The sequence below is a fragment of the Protopterus annectens genome, chromosome 1.part1 (assembly GCF_019279795.1).
Source record: "Protopterus annectens isolate FY-2018-M chromosome 1.part1, PAN1.0, whole genome shotgun sequence".
Taxonomy (NCBI): domain Eukaryota; kingdom Metazoa; phylum Chordata; order Ceratodontiformes; family Protopteridae; genus Protopterus; species Protopterus annectens.
The window spans coordinates 1,659,402,597-1,659,427,662 of NC_056726.1; the positions used below are offsets into that span (position 1 = coordinate 1,659,402,597).

General features: G+C 39.1%; 1 protein-coding gene across 1 annotated transcript in view; it reads left to right on the forward strand.

Annotated features, from left to right (window-relative positions):
* GRIK3 (glutamate ionotropic receptor kainate type subunit 3) overlaps positions 1 to 22,379 on the forward strand; it is a 2,817,598-nt gene extending 2,795,219 nt beyond the window's left edge. The window contains exons 15-16 of the mRNA XM_044083835.1: positions 20,140 to 20,390; positions 21,302 to 22,379. Coding sequence (XP_043939770.1) covers positions 20,140 to 20,390; positions 21,302 to 21,496 — 446 coding nt within the window. The 3' untranslated portion in view covers positions 21,497 to 22,379. The remainder of the gene's footprint in view (positions 1 to 20,139; positions 20,391 to 21,301) is intronic.
* Positions 22,380 to 25,066: the final 2,687 nt, after the last annotated feature.

Sequence of the window (25,066 nt, forward strand, 5' to 3'; positions counted from 1 at the left end):
ATACTGGTACTTGTAATCTAGTGACCTGAGTGTGTGCTTAATCTGGCAGATCCTAGCCCCTGATAACTAACCAACCATGACTTTTTCCTTACTGAACCTGGTGAGAGGGATATCAATGTGTCTCACAATGGAGTTTCCAATGACCAGAATGGTGGATTGTGTGGTGGGTTGCATTAAGGGCTTAGAAACAGATGTGACTGTGTTGATGTGAGTGTTGTTTTGAAAGAGTGCATTTGGGGCTGCTGAGGGGATTTGTTATGTGTACTTCATCTTGGAGGACTTTAGGGTTTAGGAAGGTTACATTTAAGTGCCTCAGCATATGTGGGTCTGTATGTCTGCTTTGAATTTTGTGTGATGGGTGCAGCATGTGTACTGTTGACAGCCTTAGTGACATTAGGAGTGCTTTTATGTGAGAGCTTTGCCTCCATTGACATTGTGTAAATACATTTCTCACATATCATATCAGCATATCAGTTTGTTTGAGATTTAACTGGTTGTCAGTAAGCATGAGGTAATTTCTGCATTGCCTGAGGATGCCCATATCCACCAAGCTGATTAAGGAGTTAGTGGGAAAGTTCATATCCATGGCAACAGACCCTTTTTATTGATTAAATAGCTGGAGTGACAATATAAAGCAATATCAGGAGTATACAGTTTGCAACTCTGGTGACAGTGCTTGTCACTGCAAACTAGTTGTCCTGTGTGCAACTAGATATTGGTGAAATGTCAATCGTGCCTTTATGGGAAAAATGTCGCTCAAGGTGTCTGTGTCTATGCATGACACTGCCAAACATGTGAGGGGAAACTAATAAGACGGCCCTGAAAATTTAAGGATGAAGTATTTAGACAAATATTCTGAAGTTAGAAACAAATCAAGCAGTACTTATTGAAAACAAAGAATTAGCTTGTCAAGAATGATGAAAAGAGGGGAGTTGCATGAATTGCTGCTGGTGTCACCAATGCTTCACTCTGCTAGGATACAGTGATGTCCTTCTATTCACATGTTGCAGTATTCATAGCAGTAGGGAGTTGTTGCCAGCAGTGCCGCCTTCTGGCCAATATACCAAAGTCTTTGTTTCTGGTGGGTACGTGTGACGTCCCTTGCCGGGGCCATAAACTGACTTAGGGAGTAAAGGTGACATCTGCACATACCCTCTTCAGAAATTTCCTGCCGCAGTGACTGTTGGACTCCTGTTCACCAGTTCCAAAAGCAGATTGTGTTTTCAGACGACCATTAAAAGTCTCCAGACCAGATGACCGTTCCTTCTACCGATACAGATAAGTGCCCTGTCGGGTTTTTTCTTTGCTTTGATTATTGTTAAGTCTTACATGTCAGGTAGAAAGGGGAAATGCACTTATGGCAGACAAATTCCTCACAAGGACATGCATGAGAAGTGCGTTTTTTGCTTAGGGAGGCCCATGACTATATGTCCTGCCCCATTTGCAAATCTTTTATTCTGAAAACCTTTTGCAGCCATCTTACTGCACTAAAATTGTATTTGGAAAATCAGAGACCCGGACATCTTGCGCTCAGTATGGAAGGGGCAGTAGGCCCATCCAAAGAGCCACCGAGGAAGAAGGCCAAGAAAGTTAGGCTGGAATCCCACACTGTGCCTTAGGTGTCCAAGAAGGTTCTCGAGGCTGATGAAAGCCCAGCATTTTCCCAGACATCTACTTCCAAGCCAGGCTCAGGAACCTCAATGGAAGCTGCGGGTGGCGGAAACCTTTAGTATGTCTAATGAGGCTATTTAGCCATCAGATCCTGATGGTGGAGAGGAACCACATCTCACTCAGTTGGAGGGGCCTGCTCCTTCACTTCCACCCAGGCAGGTGTCTGCTCAAATTCTCTCCCCACCAGCTACTCCCTTAAAAAAAGGCAAAAAGTTAAACACCCTGAACCCCAACCAGTTCCTGGATGGGACGTTTTTTCTCAAAGTCTTTTTAAGGCATTTCAGGCCTTACAGACACAAGTTCCATCAGCCCCCTCACCTTGACCTACTTTACAGGTATCAGAGGAAGACTACTCTTCCTTAGATAATTCTGTTTCATACGAATCCCAAATAGATTCCCCTAAAGATTTCATCACTCCAGAGGAGGAGGACTCCATTAATCCTGAGTCTCCAGGGGAAGAAATCACCTTTGGAGACACATTCTCCCTCATGAGGGAGCATTTTAAATGGCAGGCATCTGAAGTGTCTGACACCAAGAAAAGGTACTTCGACCTTTTACAAATGGAGCAACCCTCTCCTTCAGCAGTGGCCCCCTTGCTACCTGCCTTCCAGGATGCTTTCTTGGCTGCTTCTCAGTCCACTGAGTCTCAACCACCAGCTTCTAAATGTCCAGACTGATTCTACAAGGTTCCTCAGTAAACCCAGTTCCTCTTTAGGAATCCACCAGCAGGCTCAGCAGTTATTCCTGTCTCTGCTGACAAATCATCTAGGCAATTACCTTCAACTGCTCTTTATCCCACAGCAAAGACAACAAATTCATGGACAGAATAGGGAAGACAGTTTACACCTCCTCTAATCTGGCTATAAGAGCTCTCACCTACCAAACACATATGGCTAGATATGTCCTGGATACCATTACCAAAGCCTCCACACTACTCTCTGAGGCACCACATTCTGCCATAACGCACAAATTAATACCATCCTCTCTACTGCATCCCAAGTGACTAGACACTCAGTAAAGTTCAGTTATGATGCTGTGGAAGCCTCATCTAAGTCTGCCTCATCAGGACAATGAACAATGTTGAACGGTTCAATGGAAATCTCTGTACAGTGCGGAAATGGAAGTTTTCCATTGTCTGCACTATAGTGTGATCTCAGAGTTGGTATATTTAAGTAGCAGTGGGTATGGGGGGGTGCAGCCCCCCTGTGTAGAGTGTTTAAATGCTTTGTTTGGGTGTGTTTTTCTTTATTTTCCATTCAACATTGTGGCGGTTCGATTATTATGGGTAGACTATTACGTGTTTGACTATTTGACCATTTTATCACATAATATAGACCCGTTTTTTAAACTTGGTGGTACTGGAGGTGGATCTAATATCGATGAGTAGGGAGTTCCAGATTTTGGCTATACTGTTTAAGTATAGTGAGTCACCAGCATTATTGCTACTTTTATTGATGTTTACTAGGTTTTTGTTACTTTAGTGCAGGGTACGGTTATTGGAATAGTGAGTAAGTAGACCTTTGAGCGTGGATGATTTTCAGGTTTGTTGAGTATTTGATGGGCCATGGAGAGTTGGTTAAAAATTTGTTGGTTGGGGAATTCTAGCCATGAGAGTTCTTTGAGAGCATGACAGTGATGGGATCTGGAGCTGGCATCTGTAGTGAACTTTGTTAGTTTATTATAGCAGCCAGCTAGTTTGTTTATGTAAGTTTTCTTGAGGTTAGTAAGGATGAGAGATGCATATAGAGTGTGGAGAGAAGGTGGGTTCTGGCACTGGAGATTTTGGATTTGTCTGTGAGGAAAGTTTGCTCCTGTACAGACCACCCATTTTGTGGACCTTTTTGTTTGTTTGATTTATGCGGAGATAAAATTTCATGTTTTGTTCTATTACTTCTCCCAGGAGTTTGATGTGGGAGACTGGGGTAATGATGGTATTGTTTGCTGACATGATTTTGAATAGCAAAGAGGGGTCTGGGGATCTTATAAGGTGAAACAGGATGAGTTTTGGTCTTGTTGGACTGAGTATTAACTGGACATTTGTTAGCCTGATTTCTACTTTAGAGAAAGCTTGATGTGTTATTTCTTGAAGATGGGGCTGCACAAATTTAAGTAGAGTCATCATAGGTTCATAGGTAGGTACTAGGCTATCGGCCCTAGGGCCCATAAAAGCCTAGCCAAAAAATGTACTCTGGCTTTCGCCACCCAAGAAAATTATTTTCCTGTGCCCCTGTCGAGCAGAGCCACAGAAGTGATTCCCGGGGTGAATTTCCCATTTCCCATCCAGTCATTAAGATTTTTCTTGAAGAGTGCTAATGAGGAGCTCTGTTTGACATAGATAGGTAGTCTGTTCCAGAGTATGGGAAGTCTCTGGGACAGGAGTCTATCCCTCCAGCATGTTTTGTTTATTGTGGTGACAAGGTTAAGGTCTCTAGAGTGTGTAGCTCGGAGGGATTGGGATTTCTTTAAGTGGAGCATGTCCAACAGTTCTGGGTTTGACATAGCTTTGTATGTTAGGCAGAGATCGCCCCTGAGTAGGCGATATGCGATGGAGTAAAGCTGTAGTTTTTTGAGATGGTCTGCATAGGGCATCTGTTTGAAGCCAGTAATCCTCTTTGTGAGGTATTTCTGTGGTCAGAAATTAGCGTATTGTATTAACATGGCTTCATTAATGGCAGTATGTAGACTATTAGTAAATAATATGAAGTGAAGAGGGCCAATAATGTATCCTTGTGGGACCCCTAAGGTGACTGACAGCAGTGGAGAGAGGGAGTTAATCCATTTAACTGCTTGCTGCCTCCCAGTTTGATAGCTCTGGAACCAGGTGAGTGTGGAGTGGCTGGTTTTAAATTCTGATAGTGTGTTTAACAGTCTGGAGTGTGAGACCATGTCAAATGCTTTTGAGACATCCAGAAAGATAGATGAGGCCATGTTACCTTCATTTCTGAGAAGGTTGACAGAGCTAGTGAAGCTTAGAAGGGCAGTAGTTGTACTATGGCATGGGTAGAATCCATGCTGAGTTTCAGATAGTAGATTGTTATTGAGGAGATAGTAGAGGAATTGGTTATGGATGCATTTTTCCAGAAGTTTTGATTGTGGAGAGAGGATAGCAATTGGACAGTAGTTGGAAAGGTCTATAGAGCTGCCTTTATGTAGTGGAATGATGTTGGCTATTTTCCAGATAGCTGAGACCTGTTGTTTAGTGATGGAGTGGTTTATAAGGATGGAGGCAGGGTATGCGATGGCTTCTGCATCAATTTTGAGATTGTCTGTGGGAAAGTTGTCTGCAGCTAGGGCTGCTGGTTTGAGTTTTCTGAGGTATTTTTTATGGTGGCAGTAGGATTAGGTTGTAGGGAGAAGTTATTGTCGTTTTGTGTTGGAGAGACAGGAGAGAGAGGAGTGGCAAGTCTTTGTTAGTTTTGAGTATAGAATTGGTGAAAAAATTGTTAAACTGCATGGCTATGTCATCTATGGTGTTGTCAGTGTTTGGGGAGGGGGTAGTGATTTGACCAGGTTGAAGGATTTTCTTGATTGCTCACCAGAACCTTTGTGGGTTTCCTTGATGTTCTAGTTGTATTTTAGCATAATATTGTTTTTGTCTTGTCTTATATTTTTTTTGGTAGAATTTCTTAGTTCTAGGTATTTTTGATGATTGGTGAGTGATTTGTTATCATACCAATTGCCCCAGGCTTTGTCTCTTGCTTTTAGTAGAGCTCATATTTCTTTGGTTAGCCATGGGGTGTAGTTGAGTTTTATCCTAATTGTTCTAGGTGGGGCAAGATTATTCAGGATGCTAAGAAAGGTAGAGTTAAATAACTCCACTGCCTTGTCTAATGGGAGGTATTTGAGAGGTTCCCATCTGCAACTTTTGAGCATGTATATGAATTCTTGAGGACTGAAAAAAATGTTGTTTCTAATTTTCTGATATGATGGGATTTTCAAACAATTTTTTGCTTCTGGAGTAGAAAGGTGGGGTGTTGGACACTAAGGCTGCCAGAGAGACAGCCTGTGAGTATCCAAACTAGGATTAATTCTTTTTTTGATGTTTTGTCTATCCCGGTAGTGTGTTGGATTAGTTGGGAGAAGCCGTACAGAGAAATGTGGTTTGTGGGTATGTTTGAGTTATAGGAATACCAATCATTATTAAAGTCTCCAAGTATAATTGTTTCTTGGGGAAGAAGCTTATTTGTCCATTGTAGGGTAGGATGTGCTCTAGGGCAGGGATATTATTCCCTGGTGGGATGTAGACAACTACTATGTTTATAATATAAGAATATAAGCACAATGGTGAGTTACTAAATAATACAAACAGAGAAGCGGAAAACTGAAGTATATATGTAGCCTTTTTCTGTAAACAATTGTACTGAATCCACACATGACAAGATATAGGTAATTATTTTATTTTTAAACCAAGTCATGATTCCCAAAGGTAAAAATCAAACCCTGTATTTTATGACAGCAAGGTAAACAATGTAACCATTATACCAATCCCGAAGTCAAAAGAGTGAAAAACTGACCTATCCATGCTACAACATTCAAACATGTTCAACATGTGTTATACACAAAAGACAAAACCGTTTGGTTATTGTTCATCTTCCCTTTTATATTGTCCATACTTTCTGTAATTTATATTACTCTATAGGTTAACCGCCCTCATATTTTAAACTCTTTTCTCCTTTCTCTATTCTCTCCATCTCTTCATATTGTGTTCCACATCTCTTTTTACCCAGAGCCTACACCCTCACTCACCACTATTTGACATTGGCCTATTCTGCTGGCCACAATTTTGACAGTATTTCTTTTCTGCTAACCTGACATTAAAAGCATCACCCTCGTTTATTCTCTCCACTCAGCTCCCAGCCCTTTGCCTACCCTAAATAAACATATCATTCATCCTTCCTTCACCTCTTTATTGTATAACCTGCTCCTTTGCTTTCATTGCCTGACATTCTTTATTTCTTACTTTGCCTCCCCACCACAGAATGCGCTCTGTGTCTTTGTCCCCAACTCTCCAACACTCTTAGTTTCCCCATTGAACCTCCTCTCCAAATATCCCTGGGAATCTACATCACTGATATAACAACCTCATATGCTGATTCCTCAGTTGGTCTGCTACTTTCAAGATCTTCAGTATTTGCCATCCTTCAACTTGCTCCTTCAAATTCGCCTATTCTATTTTACTTACTCACCTCCCCTACATTTACTAAAAGCTTATCTTCTCTTAGTTCCCTTTGTATTTGCCCAATTTTTCCTTTTTCTATACCTCTATAACAACATATCTGTTCTCCATGTCTATTCTCCTAATTACTCACCTGCATGGTAAACAGTTCTCTACTTTTTATCCAAAAGTCCCCTTCTTATACTTAAAGGGCATGTTCTGATCTGTCTTTCTACCTCTTTCATCTGTCAAGCACATCTCAGTATTTTTTCTTCCTACTCCCCCAACAATTTGCTGAACATTTGCTTCTACGGCCTCTCACTCATCACATCCCAAAGTCTAACCTCTCATTGGTCTTGTCATTCTTCCCTTCTTTTAAAAATGTCTGCATCCCCTCATCGTTTGCTTTTTCTATATCCATAAACATGTTTCCCTCTGTCCTCCTATCACTACCCTCCCATATGTTTTGTCTAACCTTTTCATTCCCCACATCTTTCATTTTCTTTACTACATTCACTGCCGCTGCATATCTCACAGTCCGACAGCCTAATCCTCCTGCTGCATTCTGGGATGTATTTCTTCTGTTCCGTATCCTATTCCATTTTATTTTTCATATAGATATGTTGCAGTCCTTCTATATTTCCTCCAACCATAATGCCATTGGTTTACACTGCATATGTCTTAGCATGTACATTTATAATGGTGGTAACATTGCACTTACTATCACTATTTCTCCACTTAGACTGAGTGCTATCTGTCCATTTATCTAGTGTTACCTTTATAGTATCTTATAGATCTTCATGATATTTCTCCTAGTCGCTTCCATTGTTGGATATACATGAACACTCAAGTATTTCTCTTTTCCACTATTTCCATGTCCCTCCAATCTCTATTACCAGTGATCTGTTAGGGTGATGTACAAAATCTGATTCTTTTACAAACTCATCAAAACTTTTTAACACTTGAGCTAGCATCATCTTTAAATATCTCAACAACAATCTACATTTATCAAGAAATAGATTTATTCTGCCCCTTTTGTGTCTGAATTCCAAACTTTCTGTCAGACTATTTATCTTCTGTGCCAACTTCTCCATAGCCAATGCCAAAATCCCCATGAAAAATGGAGGACCCAGTCATGCTTCCCTACAAGCTCACCTCACCTTATCTGATACGTCCTTCTATACCCTAATTGGACCATATTTTCCTTGTATCGTGCTGAAATACTCTACTTAGTGGAATCATTTCCTTCCTCGATTCTTGCTGGAGAGTTCAATCATAAACTCAAAGTCTGTTGAGTCAAAACCTTCCATTTATCCACAACTTCTCTTCCTGCCCTTTTATCTTTTCCATCAGACAATAATTCATGAAGTTTGTTGTCTGTCTCCAGTAATCTGTAGAAAACTTTCCTTTCTTAAAATCTACTTCTGATTCCACCATTGTCTTTGACAATAAAGTACTAACTCAATTGTATATAGATAGGTTCATAGGTTCACAGATTCTTAATGAACTTATAGCCAACGAATACTGATGAGAGACTAACAGTGTCCCTCACTATGTATACTTGTTAAACACAGCCCAGTGAAATATACGATAGCCATTATTTTTGCATTGGTTGCATATATAATTCACTGGTTCCAGTGAGTTATGTAGGGATTTATGCCTTGTTTTGAGAGTTTGTCAACAATACCTGAGTGGGATATTGTATCATATGCCTTGGCCAGGTTAAGATCAGCAGTATGCACCATTTTCCCCTCATCCCCATCCAGAGTGACCCTGTTAAAGAAGTCTACCAGACTAAGTAGTCAAGACCTTACCTTAACAAAGCCAAACTGGGATGGGTTCACTGTCTGTAGGTTGTCAGTGTCCTTTCTGAACATTTCCATGATAATTCATTCCATGACTTTGCTTATTATACTGGTCAGCTTGATGGGTCTGTAGTTCTTGGGGACAGTTGATGGTCCACCCTTATGAAGAGGTATGTATGTTGCAGCCCTCCATTCAGCAGGTATGTAATTTGTTTTGAGGCTGTATTTGAAGAATGCCTCAATAGATTCTGCTAGGTCATGTTTTAGGCTATTTAGGAGGCAGCCAGGGATTTTATTGGTGCCCACAGAAGCAGTGTTTTTGGCCTTAGCGAGTACATCCAGGACCTGCTGCCTGTTGATAGTTGGGGGGATATGCTAGAAGGGATTTCACAAATGGTAGTTTGAGGAGTGGAGATGATTTTAGAGCTAAATGTATTGGACAGTAGATTTGCTATGACACCCTGGTCATTGAAGGTTATGTCATTTACTACCAGTTCTGCACACTTCGAAGCATTGCCTTTAATGTTTCTGACATAGCTGAAGAAGACTTTGTGATTGCCTGTAACCTAGGAGGTTTTCCTGACAATATAATTGGCCTTGTTGGACTTGATTAGACTTCTTAGGCATGGTGTCTGATTTTAGCCATGATACTTTTTCTTTTGTTATATAACCTGTTATTGTAAGGATTCCACATGTACGGTTTGTTTTTGGTGATCGATCTAGGCTTACTTCTGCTAGTATGGCAGCCTCAATGCAATGTAAATGGCTACATGTTTGTACATGGTTTCAATAAATAATTCTGAATAGGTAGCTGTGTTCTCAGGTGTGGAAGAAGCATTAATTTTGACAGACCGTCACTTAATAGGATTCAGTTTGCTTTAGTATAGTTCCTAACTGTTATGGATTCAGTTGAGTTTCTTCTGTTGATATTTTTTTTGATGGAGACAGCTTTATCATCCAACTTCACCAATGAGGATGTGACACAGGGATGTAACACTGTCCCATGTTGGTGAGTACTGGGTCCAATATGTTTGATCCTCTGGTTTCAGAGTGCACTATCTTGTCCAGGGTGTTTGTGTTGATAAAGTCCAGGAAATATAGTGCCTGTAATTTAGAGGGAATGTATGTTTCCTAGTCTATAGTGGAGTAGTTAAAGTCTCTTATGAATAGGGTATTTGGTTGGATGATGAGCATCTCTTAGCAGGCCTAGGTAAAAGTTGTGAGATTCATGGGTCATTGATGCGACCTGTACCTGGCCAGGACATGATACGGAGCCTTGTCTGTGGAGACATGGAGATGGATGAACTCCAAGGCATCATCCTCTTTTAAACCAAACTAGAGTTGTAATTTCTGCTAATGTAGATCGAGATACCTCCATCTTTCTCCCCAGTTCGTGCTGTTGTTGGTCAAAATGTGTGGAAGGCACTGTAGCCTTCCTCTGCCAGAGTACTTTCTGTAGCTTTAAGTCAAGTCCTGGTAACAGCATGGATGTCTCCATTCCCTAGAATTATGTGAGCTTGTAGGGTGTGGAGTTTCTTTTTTAGGTTCAGAACATTGAGCAGTAGCACCTGAAGGTTGCTTTGAGTTTTTTTTTTTTTTTTTTTTCATTTTGACATTGTCTAAAAAAAGGCTCTGGGGATAGAGGGTCTATATTGCCAGAACAAACATTTAGGTTATTGAATACCTAAGCATCAAACTGGTAATAACAAAAGCAAAAAAATGCGAATGGTCGATTTAATGCAGGGAAACAATTCCCTTGGCCATTATGTGGATTTTTCCCTTTTGTCCAATGTAGAGCGATCTCAGACTTGGTATATTTAGTTACGAGGGGTGTGGGGGCACAGCCCCCCATATTGGGGGGGTGGCAAAGCCCCCCACTTTATTTGGGTTTAAAATTTTTTTTGTTTTTTTTTTTACAGCCAAGGGAATTCTTTCCCCTGAGTTTAATCGGCGGTTCGTGGTTTTTTGCTTTTGATATTACCAGTTCAATCTTTAGGTATTCAATAACCTAAACATTCGATCTGGTAATATAGACCCAGGGATAGATAAAGGTTTAGCCAATATCCAAAAACTCAGGAGAGATAGCCACAGATCATCCTAAGCAAAACAATGCAGTCTGTAAACCATGTCCTCACATGCTGATAGATATTGGATTTCCCTTGAGTGACACCAGAAACTGAGCCAATTATTAAAATCAATTATTTTCTGTTCATACTGTGGCATCATCCTTGGTGAAGGATAAATGCTGTGCAGTTGCAAGGTTTGTATCTCTCTGTGACACATATTCAAATAGATTTATAATTTTTTTCATATAGTCCAGTGAGGTATACCTCAGGTTATTTGTACCCACATAACCATGATAGAATCATATTAGCACCTGTGGTGCGATGACTTGAGTGTGTTAGTGATACTGTGGGTCCTAGCTTCAGATAGGCAAATAACTTTTGGCTTGTCCTTCTTCAGCCAGGTGAGCAGAGAATGTGTGTGTGGTAGAATAGAATCCCCTATGACAAGAGTACCAGGTAAAGTGCTTGCTTGCCTTATGGACTTTGTTCTTGGGGGATCACTGGGTGTAGTCTTATATGTGGCACTAGGTGATGCTTTGGGTGTGTAGTGCAGTGGTTGCTGAGGGTAAGTGTTGCAGTTTTATGGCTTATGAGGTCTTTGAGGATTGCAGAGGTTTCTTTTAAGTGCCTCAGAATAAGAAGGTCTACATAATGTGTGTGGTAAGTGGTATGTGTGAAGTATGTAGTGTGTATGTTTTTGCCAAATTTGTTTGTAAGTGAGATTTTTGAATCCAAAGAAGTTATATATGTACATCTCTTGCATACTGTGTTAGTCACTTTAAGGATTAAAGGGTTTTATGAGTATGTGAGACAATTGTTACATGCCAATATCTACCAAGCTGGCTGCAGTGACATTAGGAAATTGCAAATACATGTAGCTGGGACTTGTATTAGGGTTGGGCTATTATAGTTTAGCATCTTGGTTTTACAGAGGTCACTTGACTGTTGTTTAGGGTTAAGTCTAGATGTTAGATAGTTCTATGATCTTAGTTTTGACACTCTGCCTAGATGCCCCAAGCTTAGCTCCATGCCAAGCCTTTTTATGTAATGGGTTAAAGTCCTAAGTATCACATTTATAGGATTGGTACTATACAGGGTACTGCTAACCACCACTGAGAAGTGAACAGTTCTGTGAAAATGTATCTTATTTATAGCAGATATAAAAAGTTGAAATTTAACTCCCATACCCTCTGCCCAATATACAACTATGCTTTAAACTACCTGGAGTGCCTCCCACTCAGAAAGACCAGGTAAACACCTTTTTCCACAATATGGATGACCTGGAACTTCTTAATATAAAAAGCACAGCAAAAGCAGCTCTCAAGTGCAGATTAACACTCAAGAAAGTCCCTAAAAAGCCCTCTGGCTGCTGAAATCTCACTTTAATGCCTCCCTGTGGGTTTTCTATCTTGGAAAGACTGGGCTACATTACTACTGCCACTAGAATCGCAGACTCAATCTTCTTAATGTAAAAACACACTATGGTTAGCCAATAGTGAAGCTGTACCAACTAGCTGCATCAAGTAATTGACATTTTAGCCTCCTTTGTGTGTTTCCCAACTTGGACAGGCTACTTTTCTACTCCCTCTAAAATTGCAATCCAAGCCTTCTTAATGTAAAAACACACTTTAGTTAGCCAAAAATGAAAAGGTATTAAGCCAAATAACTAGCTACCGCAAGTAATGCTTACTTTAAACCCTTTGGGCAGACCAAGCTACCTTTCTATTCACATTAGAATTGCACTCCTAGTCTCCTTAATGTAAAAATACACTTAAGTTAGCCATAAGGAGGAGTGTCCATATTCCCCAAGGATATTCACACCTCCAGGCTAGTTGCCCAACACAATGCATCTGAAATTCTCCAGGTGCAACTAACAATAGGTAAGACTACAATCCAAATTGTAGCTTGCTACAGATCCCCATCCATGCCCCAAGATTCTCACTACACCTTTCTAAATATACTGGAAAATATTAAGATACAACCAAATACCCTAATACTGGGTGATTTCAACTACCCTGCCATTAATTGGGAAAACTACTCAGGTACCAACTTATTTTCCCAACGGTTCTTGGAATTTATAAATTCCAATGCCCTGGATCAACTAATCCATTGTCCCATCAGGGGCTCCAATATCCTAGACCTGGTCATTACCAACATGGGAGATAGATGCTCCACACCAGTGGTCACCCCCTCATTGGTCAGGTCTGACCATAAGCAAATCACCCTTGACAGCCACATCCCACCCCCACCCCCCAGTAAGGAAATATCCTTAAACTTCTCCAAAGCCAACTTCAAGCTACTGAAGACAGAAGTGACATACTTCACACCACCCACGCAGATGGGATCTGGAAGTTCGACTGCAGAATCCTACACTAAGGCACTGTACGAACACATCCACTCATGCATGAATCATGCCATCCCAAATAGAACCAAGATGCTCTTCTCCAAAAAAAGGAAGCCAATCTGGTGGTCCCTTGCTATAAACAAACTATACAACAGAAGGAAGAAACTGTTGCAAAATAGAGGAAAATCCCAGGATGCAACAAACTCCCTCACCAGCCTCAGTAAAAAGCTGAGATCCCTCATAAAATCTTCAAAAGCTAGTTACGAAAATAAAATTGCCAAAGATTCCAAAGACAACCACAAGGTATTCTATAGTTATGTCAAGAATCTAAATGGCAATGCTCAGATCTGCTCTGAGTTACAACAGAATGGCATTAAATATACTGATCCCAAGGATTTTGCCAATATCCTGCAGATCGATTTATTGCCAACTTCACCTCACTCTCACCCCCTAAAGGGCCCATCTCAATACCAAAAGATTGCCAAATTCCGATAATCACGGCCACACAGGTAGAAACCGCACTCTCCAAAGCTAAGAATACAGCATCCATGGGACCAGATGACATCCCAGGCTGTGTACTACATGAACTACAAAATGAACTGGCACCTCACCTAAGTGTGATGTTTAATCATAACCTCATCTCAGGCTTCGTGACCACTGAGTGGCGCACAGCTACAGTTATCCCGCTCCACAAGGGAGGATCCACCTTGGATACCGGGAACTACTGTCCCATCAGTCTGACAAGCCTGATTTGCAAGGGCATGGAACGCATTATCATGGAACTTATAAACAAAGACATTGGCAACCTTCAAGCACTAGACCCCACCCAGTTTGGATTTGTGAAAGGCCGATCTTGTCTCCTGAATCTGATTGACTTCTTCAAATCAGTCTCCAGAGCCTTTGACACTATTCCCCACTCTGGAATCATAGATAAACTTACTAAGCTGGGCATAAATCCCTACGTCACTCGATGGGTTGCTAACTGGCTTACTGACAGAACCCAGACAGTAAAAGTAGCCCACTCCAAATCCAGCTCCAGACAAGTGACAAGTGGAGTACCTTGGGGTTCAGTCCAAGGGCCACTCTTGTTTGGCATCTACTTCTCTGAAGTACAGGCCAACACTAAGGGACTCTGGCTAACAAAGTTTGCAGATGACTGTAAACTGGGAGCCAGTATTGAATCACCAAATGATGTGTATATTCTACAAAAGGGCCTTATAGAAACAGATGCCTGGTGCCAGAGCCATGGGCTCAAGCTTAATGCCAAGAAATGTATAGTTATCCCCTTTGGAAAAAAACATGTACCCATGAATTACCACATAGGTGGCAGGACACTAAACATCGAAAGTGTGATGAGAGACTTAGGGACACAGGTGGACAGTGGTCTCATTTTCGATAACCACATTGCCACAACAGTCAGGAAATCCTTCTGTGTGGCACACCTCATCACTAAAGGCTTTTCATCCAGAAAAAAGGAGTTCATTGTCCCACTGTACTCATCCCTCATTAGACCCATTATAGAGTATAATGCCCGTTTGGTATGTACCTCACAAGACATCTGCAACAGCTTGAAAGACCACAGAAATACCTCACTAAAAGAATCACAGGCCTAAAGCAGATGCCATATACTGAACATCTGAAAAAACTCCAGCTATACTCTGTGGCATATCGTCTACTCAGAGGCGATCTCTGCTTAACATACAAGGCCATGTTTAACCCTGAGCTGTTGGACATGCTCCACTTAAAGAAATCCCAATCCCTCAGAGCCACACGCTCCAGGGATCTAAACCTTGTCATCACAATGAACAAAACATGCTGGAGGGATAGATTTCTGACCCAGAGACCCCCCATACTCTGGAATAGACTGCCCATACATATCAAGCAGAGCACCTCTTTGGCCCTCTTCAAAAGGAACCTTGATGATTGGATGGGAGATAAGAAATTCACCCCAGAGATCATGCCAGCCGCCCTGCTAAACAGGGGCCTGGAGAAGTAAATATTGTAGGAAGAAATATCCAGGGGAATTGTTATGTCTAGGCTTGCATAGGCCCTAGGGCTGATAGCCTAGTACCAACATATGAACCTATGAACCTATAAGTGAAAAGGTACCAAAAACAAGTCTGACAGCTAGCTACAAGTAATTGCAAGGTGATTCAAAGGCACACACACACACACACACACACACACACACACACACACACACACACACACACACACACACACACACACACACACATGCACACACACACAGGTTAAAATGATTTACAAGTACACAGACAGTTTAAGGAAGGGCCTTAACAGTTACTTCTGTCAGTAATCAGTAAGACAAGCAGAGAAGATAAGACTGGAAGGAACTTCTAGGGCAAGGTGTACAGTTCGAGCAGGAAGCTCAAAAGATTCTAAGTATAAAACAAGAATGAGGGGGGGACCAAACACAGAAAAACACCTAGGCCCAACATATAAACTAGAAAGCAATGCAGATTATAAAAATTCCTTATATTATTATATTTATCTTCACATAAAGAGCAAAAAACACACAGAACTGATTTAAATGGTAAGGGAAGTACAATTATTAATGTACCCAATATGTATGCAAAAAGTAGTCTGAATTCTTTGTTATCAAGCTTGCATCAGTCCCAAGACTGAGATAGCAAACTGCTTGTGTGATGCAAAATACTAGGGGAAGGGGATGGGGGTGGACTGACTTAATTACTACAGGGTCTAGTTATAAGCAACTACAGCAAAGTCAGATATAATGGTAGGCCTAGCACAGAAACCAAGAAGGCAATGCAGATTACAAAATGTCTTAAATTAATAGCTTTGAATTTGGGTCTATATCACATATTCGAAATTCCAAAATATCGAACAGCATAAGTTTGAACTTGGAATTTCAAATATTGATAACATTGAATGCTCAGAATAGCAAATTTTTTCCCAGGGGAAAAAATTCTCTGTTCCGAGAAACATACACACAAAAGCACACCAAAATAAATAAACCACAAACATACAGTTAACAAAACCCAACTCCACACTAAACCATACATACATTACTAACTATCCACTCATCTTAACCCACACCCTAACCCTAAGGTCCGTAACTCTTGCACCACAGTGGAGGAAATAGCAAAGCCACGGAATGGCCCACCAAAATCTTGCCCTAGGTAAGATTTCGATGTTCCGGGGCTTTACTATTTTCATCATTCGATGTTGTGGGTTCGATATTTTAACTTTCAAAGTTTTACATCTTCGAAGTTATGATATAGACCCGAATTCGGGTCTATATCATATATTTGAAATTCCAAAATATTGAACACCATAACTTCGAACTTGGAATTTCGAATATTGATAACATCTGATGCTCAGAATAGTGATTTTTTTCCCCCAGGAAAAAAAATTGCTGTTCCGAGAAACATACACACAACACAAGTACACCAAAATAAATAAACCATACACATATAGTTAACAAAACCCAACCCCACACTAAACCATACATACATTACTAACTATCCACTTACCTTAACCCGCACCCTAACCCTAAGGTTCGTAACTCTCTCACCACAGTGTAGGAAATAGCAAAGCCATGGAATGGCCCACCGAAATCTTGCCCTAGGTAAGATTTTGATGTTCCGGGGCTTTGCTATTTTCATCATTCGATGTTGTGGGTTCGATATTTTAACTTTCAAAGTTTTACATCTTCGAAGTTATGATATAGACCCTTTGAATTCAGACAATGATCAAAAACACAAAAAAATGATTTAAATGGTAAGACAGGTGCAAATAAAACCACAACAGTGGAAGAAAGGAGAAAAAACATTTTAAAAGTGCACCACTAGTTACAGTATACTCAACACTCTGCAGTAAACCCACCACAACAGAGCAACAAAGAAACAGCCACCAATGAACGGTAGCCTGTTGTAAAGCCATTGAGCTTTATGACCATTTACACCTTGGTAGTAACTTCCCTTAGGCCAGATCTCTGTCCTACAGTATGGCCATGTCAGTCAATTCAGGCACACATTTGTGAATGGATATTAAGTCATTTAGGATATGTTTGAAAGAAGATAGTGAATTACATCACTTAATAGACAGAGAAAGTTTATTCCAGAAGTTTGTAAGACATGGGGTTATAACAAGTTACAATGAGTTACTCAACTGACTTTTATTTATTTTGTGTTAAAGATTTATCTCCCTAATTCAAGTATTAGGATGGTGCAGTGGTGTAGCGGTAGCATTGTTGCCTCCCAGCAAGAGGTTCTCTGGTTTGATTTTCAGCTGGGGTGCCTTCTGTGTGGAGTCTGCATATCCTCCCTGCATTCATGTAGGTTTCCTCCCATATTAGAAAGACATGTGTCTGGAGTGTTTCTCCTTAGGCCTCTTCTGAAAATTGGCTTTGTTCCTAGTCGGACTTTCCCAGTTAATAAATATTAAATAAATGATTAGTGCAGCCACTGGACATACAGAGCTGCAGAAGGTACGTGGCAACTTTGTCCATAATGGCATGGTAAGTGAGATATAGATTAAGATTCAAAAGTATGTATACCACTGAATAAAGGGATAGTGGTTCCAGTCTCTCTGGGTAGCTCAAGGACTTTACTGCTGGGATATTTTTGATTAGAAAACTTTGCAGTCTTTGCAATTGTCTTACATATTTAGTGCGGTATTTTTTCAGCAAGGCATTATACTTATAGGTTCATAGGTTCATAGGTTCATACTAGGCTATCTGCCACCCCTTGATAATTAGCTTGATGAAAGTGGAGTATTTTGGACCAATTACCTCTTTAGACCATGAAGGCATTCATTTAGAGATTAGCTGTGCTAGATAAAATGGTTTCCTCACAACGATTGTCAAATGATCATCACAAGAGAAGGAATTATCAGTGCAAGTTCCTAGATTCCTTACTTTATTTTCATTTTATAGTGGTGTGTTGTCTATGTATTAAAATAAGGGAAGACCTTATCTGAAAAAAGTAAAGATACAACAATTTTAGCATTTAGTACGAACCATTTTAGAACAAAAGAGTTTTGTAGGAAAGTTCATTCTGGAGGGTTTGGGTGTCAAGAGAGTGACTTATCAAGTTCTCCCAACTTGCGCTCACCAGCATACTTTGTTAGCAAGAGGTCTTGGTTCTCTGGTTGGAAACATAAGAAGTGAAGCCCGAGAGGAATGGCCCTAGCTCTGAGCCCTGAGGGATACAGCTGGTCACTTTCACTATTTCTGATGAGGCTCCTGCAACTTACACTATGTGGGTTCTGTTTTTCATCTACATTGCTATCCATTTTAACAAATATGTGTATCCATTTTACTGTATGTGGGTAAACTTTTTAAACCATTTATCTTCTTAGTGGTGCCATCATGGAGAATACTGCTAAAAGGCCAAGAAGAAACGACTAAGGTTGTGATAAATTTTTTATAAATAAGAAGGCATAACTGACATGAACTCTTGGGTGCAAGAGTTGTATTCAATGAGATGCAACTGTAAATTTGAAAGAAAAAAAAACTAAACAAAACAAAAAAAAAATCTGAACTCATTCAGCACTCATATCTTATGTCCCTTCATCCCTTATGCTTCTTTATATTTGTTGAGGAAAAATGACACCTTTACTAAACTTACTTGGGCAAGCTAGTTTAAGAACTGCATAACGCAGCACTGAAAAAATATATGCAAAATGTATTTTAAATCATTGATGGGACTGGTTTACAGATAGATAACTTTCACATTCACATTACTGTTTCCTTAAAGTAACAGTGTGAACGAGTATGTGTTTAAATATATTTACTTTGTCTTACTTCCTATAACCTGCTACTTTTCTGTTCCAAACTCGGAGATGAATGGGGAAAAAGTAAATACTTACTTCTATTGAAAATTATATTTGTCTTGTCTTTTAATAATGGAAAAAGATACTAGTAAGAAGGAGGGATTTTAGGTGGTGCAGATCATACACTGTGGTATGTGGTTACCGACCAGCATGTAACTATCGCATATTTTAAACAGATATCGACTACAGTCTCATTACTTTTATTTTGTGCACTCGCCAACGGCTTGTCATTTCGTATGACAGCCAGATAAACAAGTTTAGATAGCAACATTTCTTAATTCCTCAAGGTCTAATTTTCTTAAGATATCTCTTTAGTGCCTAATGTATGCTGAACATTTTTTCTGACTGTTATTTCAGATTAAACATATCGTAATAATGAAATCATGCAACTGGAAGCAAAACCTGGTGAAAATTTTCAGCTGAAAATTCAGATTAATTCTCAGAAACAGTTCTGTAGTTAATTACGTTAACATTAAGCAATACACAAGGCCACTGTTTATTCTGGTATTGTTACCAAAATTTTAAATTTATATCAGCAAAGTATTTCTCTTTTGCAGCACTTTAATGAAAAATCATCCTTGCATTTAGAAGGAATTCAAATTCCTAGCTTGAGATTATTTGCAGACTGTTGTTTTGTTTATATGTATTATTTGGTATGTATATAATTCAGATTATAAAAACTAACTCAGAAGTTCAAATAAAATTCCTTTCAAAAAGTGGCTATATTTGTTAAGAGAAATGTACCACACTACAGTTCTAGAAAAATCTATATAATAAGCCAATGCCATTGGCGTGGAGTGGAAAAGCCCTGATTAAGGCATTGATGACTGGGGTTTAGTAAATGACTTGGGTATCTAAGGAGGGGAAATTGGCAGTGAAGAGGGCATTACCCATGACAGTCCCTGGTGGAGTCTGGGGACATTTTAGAAGGTGTTCTAAAGAGTGGGTGGGTGCACCTCACTGAGCTGCTGTGGTGGTAGGGTAATAGACTACATTACCCCACTGCATGACTGCCCCTTCGGTGTTACCAACAATTGCTAGTGAAGGGATGGTAACTAGGTAGGCAATAAAGGAAAAAGCCCTGAATAAAAGCTGATGGCATGACCCCCAGGCGTCAGCCCAGATCAGAGTTAGTCTGGAGAGAATGGACAAAGGCAATGGAATAAGTTTTAGAATGGGGCATGAAGTGCATACAAACACTCAGTGGTGTATATCAAAATGTATATGAAACCTGTATAATGATTGCTGATATATAATTTATTTTCCATTTTTACTTTACAGGTTCTCCTTACAGAGATAGGATTACATTTGCAATCCTTCAGCTACAAGAGGAGGGAAAGTTGCAAATCCTGAAATACAAATGGTGGCAAGGGAGTGGCTGCACAGACGAAGAAAAGAAAGATGCAACTGCACTTGGCATACAGAATATTGGTGGTGTCTTTGTCGTATTAGCAGGAGGACTCGTTTTGTCTGTTTTTGTAGCAGTTGCAGAATTTATCTACAAGTTACGTAAAACTGCAGAAAGAGAACAGGTACAATATTTTGTTTTTGCTGTTTCCATAACCATTAGACTAAATATTTGGTATGCCTAACAAGCACATTTTTGTTTCTCTCCTACAGCATGGCTGTTTAATAAGCTATGTAGAACTAACATCAACAGCTAATCAAAAACTGATATACAATATTCTGCTACTATTATTGGAATAAGTTGTCCTGAACTGAATGATGGTGTGAAAATGTTATTGATAAAATATTATTTTAATCTTGTACTATATGCATGCAGGCCTAGAAAGTTATTATCTAGAATCCTGATACTGTATAAAATGTAAAGCCCTTTGAAATATATTCTGAATGTCTCACTGAACATTGTCTGAGAAAGTGCTGTCTTGCTCGTCATATTTTGCTTAAGACAAGTTCTAATCTATAATTTGCATTACCTCCAGGGACAGTGTCTATTTACTTTCAAAATGTTAATGACTCATTAACACATAACATCAAGATAAGTTATTTATACATTTATGATCAGTTAAACATTAAATTATCATTTGCAAATAAATGCAGGTAACTAATAAGTGCTACTCTTTACACAATGATGTCATACTATGAGCGATTGTTGTTTGCTGCATTTTTACCAGAATGCTAGTTTATAACAAAATAAAAAAAAAAAAGTTTGTCTAGGAAAGCTGCCTAGCTTTAATGGTAGAAAGGCACAGTATCTTTTTCTTAAAACTACAGGTAGAAAAGAAGTGAAGCATTCAGTCTGTCTGCCCATCCATTTCTTATAACTACTTTCATACTTTCATCAAGTTCAGGGTTTCAGGGTCTATGCAATATAAAATCTTTAGCATATGAATAAACAGTAGAATAGTTTATAGTATCTCTAAAGGTACCATGTAATTATGTTAATACAACAGAATCTTTTTTTTTAATTTTTCATTTATAGAGGTCGTTCTGCAGCGCTATGGCTAATGAAATACGTATGTCACTCACTTGCAAACGAAGAGTCAAACACAAGCCTCAGCCACCTGTCATGGTAAAGACAGATGCAGTGATCAATATGCATACATTTAATGACAGAAGGTTACCAGGAAAGGACAACATGACTTGTAATACTGGTCTAACACCTGTATTTCCGTAAAACTCAAATGACTTGTATTAAGGACATTATGGGCACACTGAGACAAGGATGAAGAAATCGTCTTGGATTTGTGGAAGATATATGGCCTTTAACACAATACACACAAATTGATAGAAGATTGTACAGCATGGACCAATAACTGGAAACCTAGACTCATGTTTAGTGGGCATTTTGATGTCCAGAAACACTACATAAAGAGTCTGATGTTTACGTAAAAAATAAAAGTGAATCTAAATGTTAACAACAAGTCCTAGGTCTCATTTTGAACTGAACCGTGAACCTAGGTGTTTTGAGCATGGCAATAAAAGAAAACATTTCTCTAATGCAGGAACTAATGGTGGTAAAGGTGAACAGCAATTCTGAATTGTAAAACAGCACATTTATTATGTGTGAAATTTTGTCAGAATGTTGAAGCTGCACACCCCTCTTTCCAGCAGCTTACTTGTATCTTTACCTCAGTGCTGTGCAGAAGTCTTGATATAAATAGAAAAGTCAACTTGATTTTGGAAGACAAAATGAAAAGGGAAGATCTGTCTGAATCAGACAGTTGGTCATGAAGGGTTGTGTGATCTTTAACATGGCTGTGATTAAGATAACATAAATATCTGTATCTGTATACAAAATGATTAACTTGGTTACCATCTTGAATGTAAAAAATGTAAAATTAAATACACAAGAGGTGAATGTTTACAGTAAAAAAACGAAGGAGTTATTAAGACAGCCTGTAAAGGTCAAATACCTTTCTTTTACTGTGGAGAGCACAGATCACGTATGGCCATAGACTTTTAAGAAAAAAAGGAATTGAAATATCTATTTATATGACATTCATGTTCTTTACCCTTACAGCATCTTTACAAAAGATAAATAAAGTCACATTTTCATATTTTGTGTCAATTTTCTACTGACGTTTTAATTTGTGCTCAAGTACAAATTGATTAGGTATTTTATTAAATGCTAAATATGAAGGGATCTTTACCTGATTCAGAGAAAAATATTGCCAAAGACCTGTCTGCCATACAAATATAGTCATTACATATGATTTTTATACTTTATCAAAATATGGAAGGTTAAATTATCTTTAGGATCCTAATATATTCAAAATTCCAACTGATAGCACATTCTAGTTTCTAATTACTTATTCCAAGAATTCTTATATCTTATTTTACAAATGTTGGCCTGATTCCAAAAAACTTGCTATCAGTATGTTTTATTTTATTTATTTTTATTTATTTGACATTTGTTTACCGGGATGGTCTGACTGAGGAGATACCAATTTTCAGTGGAAGCCTGTGGAGAAAAGCTCCAATAGATACAAGACAGAACAAAACAAAACATGACATAGATATGTCTAATATAGATTACAGTAATCAAAGGCACAAATAGGCACATATTGTACATAAAAACAGTTATAAATACATAATAGCAAAGCATTTACATACCGTGGATAAAAACAGTATTTGCTTAGAGTGTTGTGAGTTTGGTACATATACCAATTTATTGTGTAAAAAACTATGCAATGTGTAAGGTATTGTAGTGAAGTTAAGAGACAGATAATTATTTATTGCATGGATCCAAGGAGGAAAACTAGGATGCGAGAAGGTGGAGTAGGTTGAGACTTCAGAGAGGGAATGTAGGATAGAGCTATGAAGGGAGTAGTAGGTGAGATGAAATAGGATTATGTTAGGTAGTGATTATAAGAATCTGCTGATTAGGTAGTAAAGGAGTAAGTGTGAAGTACGAAAGGAGTAAGTGTGAAGTAGTAAAGGAGTAAGTGTGAAGTAGTAAAGGAGTAAGTGTGAAGTACGAAAGGAGTAAGTGTGAAGTAGTAAAGGAGTAAGTGTGAGGTAGTAAAGGAGTAAGTGTGAGGTAGTAAAGGAGTAAAGGAATAAGTGTGAAGTAGTAAAGGAGTAAGTGTGAAGTAGTAAAGGAGTAAGTGTGAGGTAGTAAAGGAGTAAGTGTGAAGTAGTAAAGGAGTAAGTGTGAAGTACGAAAGGAGTAAGTGTGAAGTAGTAAAGGAGTAAGTGTGAAGTATGAAAGGAGTAAGTGTGAAGTAGTAAAGGAGTAAGTGTGAAGTGTGAAAGGAATAAGTGTGAAGTCCAAAAGGAGTAAGTGTGAAGTATACAGTGCCGGAGTGATGATGGTCTGCCAGGTGGCAGACAAGAGGAAAGCCAATATTTAGGTGAGATTTGAGAAGTATTTTGAACTGTGAGAGATTTGCATTGGTTAGGATGTGCTGGGGGGTTGAGTTCCAAGTTCTGGACATCTGATTTGAGTAGAGAGAATCTCCAGAAATATTATTAGCTTTTGCGACTTTTATTACATTGAGATTGAAGTAGGTTATGAAGTGCTGGACACTTGTCGGGTTGGTATAATATGCTACAGGCTTTTGTAAATTGGGTGTATGTTAGGAGATTGTGTTATTCTAGTCAGTTTAGTTGTCGTAGAGCACTACAGTGAAGGGATCTATATAGAGAGTTAGTGGCAAATCTGACAATCTTATTATAACAGACATCTTTTTCTAGGTCTGTTTTTTTCAAGTTGGTGAAGATGGGAGAGGTGTAAAGTAAGGTAGAGAGTAGGTGAGTCTTGGCAATAGATTGCCTTGTGGAGTTGATGAGGTAGGGTTTGATTCTGTATAGACAACTTAGTTTTCTATGAACTTGTTTATGATTTGGGACATGTGTTTATCAAATTTCATGTTATTATCAATTATAACACTGAGTAACTTAGTATGTGATACTGGATTTTGGTATTATTGGATGAATGCATTAGAAATGAAGACAGGAGTTCTGAGGATTTATTTGAAAAGAGCATTAGTTTAGTCTTATTGGGATTGAGAATTAACTCAGAGTCAGACAGACAAGATTCTACAGCTGAGAAGGACTCCTGGGTTATATCTTGGAGTTGTGAGAGTGAGAAGGCCTCTCAGGTGAGTGTGGAGTCATCTTTATACTGTAAGATTGTGGTGCGGTGGGTAGCAGTATGAAGCTTATTGGTGAAGATACTAAATAGGAGTGGACCTAGGACTGAGCCCTGCAAGACGCCTAATGTGACAGGTAACAGAGAGGAGAAATCACCTTGCAATTTAACAGCTTGTTGTTGGACACATAGGTAGTCATGAAATCATGTAAGGGCAGAATTGCTTAGTTTTAGAGTTCAGAGTTCATTGAGGAGTTTTTGATGGGAGTATAGATGACCACTTACTCTGAGACCAGGCTAAGAGCAGGACATTTGGAATCTGGCTCCCTGTGCAAGCTTGTTTATAGATAGGCTTTATACCAAAATAAGTCACTTACACTGAGAGCTATTTTTTTAATCCTATCAGACTTACACTGAGATCGACTCTTTTCAAATATGTATCTTTATTTATGCATAAGGAAGTGGAAAATATTGACTCAAACATAGGCTAGCATTATTAATACTCCAGGTGCTTATCTTGCATTTCATATATAAAATATTCATTGAATAAACTCAAAAGACACAATGGGCATGCTGTGTTAGATGGAAATATGTCAATAATCAGTAATTAATCTTCAAATAATAGGTGAAACAATACATAACTGTATAGTT